Raw genomic sequence first — 6,699 nt, 5'->3', positions numbered from 1 at the left:
TGTGTGTGTGCGTGTGTGTGTGTGCGCGTGTGTGCAGGGAATATTTTGGTGCACCTGCAGTCCACCCCTGAAATGCTCTTGCACTGACTGAGCATCACAGCCCAACCAGCCCAAAGCAGCGGAAGGCTACATCCGCGCGGCCGCCACGCAGCCTCCTTCCAGGCATCCCAAACCCCGCACGCGCCTGGCTCTTCCACTTCAAATCCCACCCCGCCAGAGCTGCCCACACCACCCACCTCGACGGCGCGCGTCGCACCACGCGCAAATCACATCAGACTGGCCTCGGCGCGACCCCGGCTTTGGCCCCGGCGCGCGCCTTGACGCACAACTCAGCACCCTGACGACTGGTCAAAACTGGTCAAACCCCTTTGACTTTCCCCCTGCACAGGGGACGCCATGTCCTTCTCCCCCGGCGCCTATGAGATCGCCGCCCTCGCCGCCGGCGCCACCATTGAGCTGGTCGACTCAGTCATGGGCCTGCCCCCAGCGCAGCAGTCAAACGGCCACGCCTCCGCAACCGATGGCGCGGTCAACGGCGCGGCCGGCGGCGAGGCGGGAGCAGCGGAAGGAGAGGGGCCGCAGCAGCGGCGGGACGGCGGCGAGGGCGGCGGCGCGACGCGCGGCGCATACGGGCTGCTGCGGCCGCCGGGGCACCACGCGGAGCGGAGCGCGGGCATGGGGTGAGCGTGCTCAGCGGGACGCAATCTGATCTGAAGATCTGGTATGATTGGGGCATGGTGAAACTTTGGCAAGTTTTAATCTGGTCGGGATGACTACCGCCGACCCCACCACGTCACAAACGCTGCGTCCACAGCGGACAGCCGCTCGGCCGCTGCTTTCGATGCGGCCGTTGCGCGCTTGGGCGGCCGCTACTGTTCGCGCGCAACGTGCTGCGCGCGCCACCTGCACACCCTGACCGCCCAACCCGTTGCACCCGCACCAACGCCCCATCCTCAAGCCCATGAACCCACCCCCCTCTCGCCCCAACAGGTTCTGCATTTTCAACAACATAGCGGTGGCGGCAGCGCACGCTATGGAGGTCCACGGCCTGACGCGCATCGCTGTGGTCGATTTTGATGTGAGTGCTGCAAATGCGCACGCGTTACCTGGGGTCCACAGCACGTGTCTGCCTGAGGGGCCGGGAGAAGGGGATTATGATGCGTCGCGTTGCTGCGCCCGCCCACGCAGATTTGCCGCGCGGGCTCTGTTGTGCACCCGGCCGCGTGTGCGCCCCGCACGGGAGCGCGGACGAGGCTGCCGGCAGCCGGCCGGCCGCAGCCGGCGCCTGAGGCGGCGCGTATATTGACACGCAAAGTGCGAGAGAAATTGGTCTAGCGCCTCATTTCGACGCGCAGCCTAACTCCCCTTACCTGTTCCCGATTCCGCCAGACCACGCGGCCCCACTCGCGCCGAGTGCCATCGACCCACGCACCTCCAATCGCCCCCACCAACCCTGCCTGCTGCCACTGTTGGCTTGGCCTTGTGTCGCAATTGCTCCCAGGTGCACCATGGTAATGGGACCCAGTCAATCTTTTACGATGACGACCGACTCCTGATGATCTCATTGCACCAGGTGGGGGTCCCGGGTTGGTTTGGATTTCTGTTTCTGCCGTTGCACACGAGGTTGCACGCGTGCGCACGCGCGTGCGTGTGAGTGTGTGTGTGCGTGCGCGTGCGCGCGCGCGTGTGTGTGTATGTGTGTGTGTGCGCATGTGCGCGTGTGTGTGGGGCCAAAGGTGGGCACAACCACGCGCACGGGCAGCGGCTGTGTGTGTGCTTGCGTGAGCTTGCCGTACCTGGGGGGCAGGGGCTGCCGGAATCAGTGGCATTGGCCTGGCAGGGCGCGCATGGGCGGCGTGCTGCGGTGTGTGGCCTGTTGTCGGGCAGCATGGTGATGACGGCCGCAGCTGTCACCGGCAGATGTCACAGCACATGCTGGGGGCGAAGGTTGGGGCCTCGGATCTGGTCTTTGGGGGGGGGATGGAGGCGGGGGGTCGATTCATGAGTGATGACATCATTCTCTGCTGGTCCAGATCTTGAGATGGATTCAACTCACAGCTTCCTGACCCACCTCGCGACCTCTAGGACTCAAACTACCCAGTCGGCAGCGGCCCCATGAGCGACACGGGCGCGGGCCGCGGCGAGGGGTTCACCATCAACGTGCCCCTGCCGCCCGGGTGCGGCAGTGGCGCGTACCGCGGCGCCTTTGACCGCGTGGTGGAGCCGGCGCTGGACGCCTTCCGGCCGCAGCTGATCCTCGTCAGCGCGGGGTGGGTGTGGGCCTGGGGTTTTTATCGGTCCTGACATGTGTATATATGTGTGCGTGTGTTTAGGGGGGCGTGTGTGTCTGTGTATCAAGTGGCTCGTGCCCGCGTCGGCAGCATAGGCACGTTTTGGGCATCCCTGCTACCATGCAGCCGCGCGTTCTGGGCCCCCTCAGGCCGTTTTCTCTGCCCCTACGTCTCCGCTCAGCGCGGCCCCGACCCCTGAACCCCAAACTCCTCGCAATTCATGCCCATGCCCCCCGCCACAAAAAAAACTACCCAGGTACGACGCCTCGGCCATGGACCCTCTGGCCACCATGCAGCTGGCGGCCCGCGACTACCGATACTTTGGAGAGCGCCTGAGGGCCGCCGCGGCGCGCCACTGCGGCGGCCGGCTGGTGGCGGTGCACGAGGGCGGCTACAGCGAGATGTACGGTGCGCGGCTGTCTCTTTCTTGGTTTGACGCGGGCCCACGCCAGGCGGCGGGTTTGTTGGGGCCAGACAGGCCCGCAGCCTCCAACCCCCGAAGCGGACCACCCACACTCACGTGCACGCGGTCATTCCTGCTGCAGCCCCACGCGCTGCCCTATGTACTTGAACCCCCTCACGCCTCGAGCCGCATGCACCAACCCGCCGAGCGAAAGTACCGCCTCCCCCTGCCGCGCCTCAACCCGTCCCAATGCAGTGCCTTTCTGCGGCCTCTATTTTATCGAGGCCCTTGCCAGCCTCATGCCTTTACCCCAAGTCCTTCTGCACTGCCCCCCCCCCCTGCCCCCTCTCATCCGCTGCGAGAGCATGCGGCCAGCCTCACACGCTGCCCTACAAGGGCCCCTCACACCTACAGTGACATGCACCCAACCCCCGGCCAACCACGCACCAGCCGCCCTCCGCACCCCCCAAACAACTCGATGCTGCAGTGCCTTTCTGCGGCCTATACTTCATCGAGGCCCTGGCCGGCCTGGACTCCCAGACGCCCGACCCCCTGGCCGGCGACGTCCACAACTGGGGCTACCAGGGGCTGCAGCCGTGGCAGCATGACGTCATCGCCCGCGCGGAGGCGGGGCCGCTCGCGGCGCTGCGCGCGGCGGTGGGCGGGCGCGGGAAGGGCGCGGCGGCGACGGGGGCGGCGGCGGCGGCGGCTGGACAGGCCGACTAGAGTTGGGCATGTAGGCGGGCGATAGACCGCGCGCACGTAACTGGCCCCCTGGGTCATTTACTGTGCACAAGGGAGGGGCACCCCCGCCACTGTAACATGGCTGGCGACATCGCACGCAGCCTGGCTGCCCCACCGCAGCACAGCCAAGCCAGGTTGACAGCAGCCAGTATGAGGCAGCTGAAACCGCAGGACGGCCGTGTTTTGATCTCCCTGATATTTAGTGATGATCACGCACAAGTATGGTGCATCATCGCTGGGGGGAGGTGACCGATAGCCATCGATTGCTATCGATGGCAACCGGTTGCAACGGAAGCTGCCCCGGAAGAGAGTGCAGAAGCAACTCACAACGACGAAGCACCGCCAGCGGTCCTAGTGCATAAGTTATGAGCAATGACGCACGTCGAATCCCTGGACAAGGCGTGGCAGCCAGCTGACGCGGTATACGTGATCTCGACAACCCCCGTGTGGGCTCGAGTGCATGCCAGACTTCGGCAAGCAGATGGTACTTTCGTCAACTCTGTGATTTGGCTGCGAGTGTCATGGCCCGCGAGAGGCAGACATGTCCTTTTCAAAGGCGGCCAGCCCACCGTCAGCTTCGGGCCCGACGGGTGCGGGCCCCAGCTGAGTGAGCTCACTCGGATATCAAACTTCTTTGGAACGTATGGAAGCCTCACCAAGGCCGGAAAGGCCCTTGGAGTTGGCGCGAACGGCGCCATGTCGGGCAGTGCTACGGTGCTGGTTTTCGAGGCCGGTCTGACGTGAGTTTGCGCACGTGTGTTGCGAGTCGCCGCGGTGGCTGTCAGCGCAGGTGCCAAGCGGGGGAGCGGCCAGCTATGTCGGACGTCAGCGTGGGCAGTGGTCTTGGGGTGACTCAGTGACGCCCGAATGTCGAGCTGGCGCGGGGATGACAGCAGGTTGCTCCGGCGCTCGCCAGCGGTGCGCTCCAGGAGCGACAGGTCTGCGCAAAAAAACACAAAACATGCACGACACTCTAATAACCACGCGCGCCGTGTGCAGGCGCAGAATGAAGCTGCACGAGTACACTGGCCAGTGTTTGAGCGCTCACCTGCAGCAGCTGAAATCGCAGCGGGCGCAGCAGGTGTTGCAGCAACCGCTGCAGTTGCAGCAGCCGCTGCAGGTGTCGCGGCAGCCGCTGCAGGTGTCGCAGCAGCCGCTGCAGGTGTCGCAGCAGCCGCTGCCGGTGTCGCAGCAGCCGCTGCAGGTGTCGCAGCAGCCGCTGCAGGTGTTGCAGCAGCCGCTGCAGGTGCAGCAGCAGCAGCAGGTGCAGCAGCACCTGCAGCAGCTGCTGCAGCAGCTGCTGCAGCAGCTGCTGCAGCAGCAGCAGCAGCAGCAGCAGCAGCAGCAGCAGCAGCAGCAGCAGCAGCAGCAGCAGCAGCAGCAGCAGCAGCAGCAGCAGCAGCAGCAGCAGCAGCAGCAGCGCGTGCAGCAACAACTGGCGCCACCTCAGCACCTTCTGAGCACGTTGCCGGGCACGGGCAGCAGTATTGGGCTGGCGCATGCGCCTGCAGGAGCGCCGGGCGTGCCTTTGCTACAATGGCGTGGCACGGCGCCGCCTCCCGCATGGCACCTGGGCGCGGCTTGGCTGGCACCGTCACAGGGGATTGCGGCCGCGGCCGCCAGGCAGCCCACCAGCCATGCGGAGCGCGCCTGCCTGGGACGGTGGTGCACCTTGCTCGCAGCAACCGACCGCATCGGTGGGCAGCGGGGGCGGTGATGACGGAACCAGCTCCCGCGCACCGCCCAGCGAGGCCGACGCCGTGTTTAGATTGCAGAGAGAGGCGGGCGTCGGGGCACGCAGCACGCCACTTGCGGGGGGCACAAACTCTAGGAGGGCCGGGGAACAGGAGGCGTCGCCCGCTGGCAACGGCGCGCGCAGGCGCTCGCGCCGCCAGCCAGCGGGCAGGCGCAGCGGCAGCAGCCGCCCCGCACCGGCGAAAAGGCGGCAGCGGAGGCCTTGGTGCAGCTGGGACTGGGGTGGGACGGCCATGATGCGCAGCCCTTCCCGGGCAGGGAGGTTGGCGGCGATATTGACGGCTTGACAGGTCGCTGCCCTGGCAAGGACGCGGCGGCAGGGGGCGCGTCTGGTGGCGGCGCCGCAGGGATGGCGCAGCAGCAGCTCGACAGCGCGCCAGGCGGCACGGCGGTCTTCAAGACAGGCGTTCCGCCGGCGCCGGGGGCCGCGAGCTCGGATCAGGTAGGCCTCTGCAAGGCAGGTTGGGATGGGTTCGGGTTCGCCGCGTGCGTCATGGCCACGCGTGCAAGGGCGCGTCTTGCGGCGGAGCAGCCCCCGGAGCCAGTGTCTGCGCCTCGTGACCCTGGGGTGCGCATCGTCCTTCACACACTGAGTGTGCATCCTCGTGAAGCCAACATGCTGGCATGTATTGTTCAGTATCGCCCCAGCGCCCTTGCCCGCCGCTGCATGATGGCAGGAGAGGGGCCTCTGCGGATACACCTGCCTGCCGCGCCACCAGCGGGCGCGCCCCCACAACAAAAGCACGACGCCCCTTGCACGCGTGCAGGGACCGTACCAGCCTGTGCGGGTGGCCGGCCGCGACTGCGGCGTCGGGCCCGCGAACTACTCTGAGATGCCCGCGGCCCAGCTGGCGGCCTGCCTGCAGGACCACGCGCACGCGTTCCAAATCGTCTGCGGCGCCCCCGGCGCCGCGCTCAGCAAGGCCCAGGCCTGCGATTACATGGACGGCCTGCGGCGCTGCGCCGTCATGCGCCAGGCCTGCAGCGCAGCATGCGGCAAGCGGTGCGAGGCGTGCTCGTGCGTCGTGGGGGGCGAGGCGTTCGTGGTGAGCGGCGAGTTACGTAATGTTTTGCTGCGGCCGTCGCGGCGTGCAGCATGCGGCCTCTGACACGGCGTGCATTGGGGGTGAAAAACACGCACACGCACGCCGCCCCTGCAGGGTGGCAGCGGGGCGCACGCCCACAGGCGCCCCAGGCTGACACTGGCCTGTCTGCAATGAGCGCATGCAGCGGGCGGGCCCAAAGCCGTCCCGCGAGCCCTGCTAAGTCGTCCTTTTTGAGAAACCTGCTGTGCGTCGTGCCCCCGCAGTGCGCGGTGGGGCCCGGCGCCGCCGGCATACGGGTGTACTGCCCGCACCACGCGCCGAGCGGGCCCGGGGTCCGCGCCGTGCGCATGCGGACGCATGACAGCGATTTCCTGACGGGGGTGCGGGCCTCGATAATGGACTTTGGCGCAGGCAGCCTGGAGTACGATGTTTCGGTCCTGGACGAGGTGGGGTTGGGGTT

General features: G+C 67.1%; 2 protein-coding genes across 2 annotated transcripts; both read left to right on the top strand.

Annotated features, from left to right (window-relative positions):
* Nucleotides 1-396: 396 nt before the first annotated feature.
* Nucleotides 397-3,420, top strand: MNEG_12566 (Histone deacetylase-like amidohydrolase; the record flags this gene model as incomplete). The annotated part of the gene is made up of 6 exons (XM_014038963.1): nucleotides 397-680; nucleotides 991-1,078; nucleotides 1,502-1,573; nucleotides 2,086-2,270; nucleotides 2,548-2,699; nucleotides 3,182-3,420. The coding sequence occupies 6 exons, from the start codon at nucleotides 397-399 to the stop codon at nucleotides 3,418-3,420; spliced, it is 1,020 nt and encodes a 339-aa protein (XP_013894417.1).
* Nucleotides 3,421-4,399: 979 nt separating this feature from the next.
* MNEG_12565 (hypothetical protein) lies at nucleotides 4,400-6,239 on the top strand (the record flags this gene model as incomplete). The annotated part of the gene is made up of 2 exons (XM_014038962.1): nucleotides 4,400-4,861; nucleotides 5,961-6,239. Coding segments are annotated over 2 exons (741 nt in total), but the record flags the coding sequence as incomplete, so codon positions are not given.
* Between the last annotated feature and the right edge of the window lie 460 nt (nucleotides 6,240-6,699).

Source organism: Monoraphidium neglectum, assembly GCF_000611645.1.
Source record: "Monoraphidium neglectum strain SAG 48.87 unplaced genomic scaffold scaffold03309, whole genome shotgun sequence".
Lineage (NCBI taxonomy): Eukaryota > Viridiplantae > Chlorophyta > Chlorophyceae > Sphaeropleales > Selenastraceae > Monoraphidium > Monoraphidium neglectum.
The sequence above is the reverse complement of the archived record's forward strand: the minus strand, read 5'-3'. Positions and strand labels throughout refer to the sequence as shown.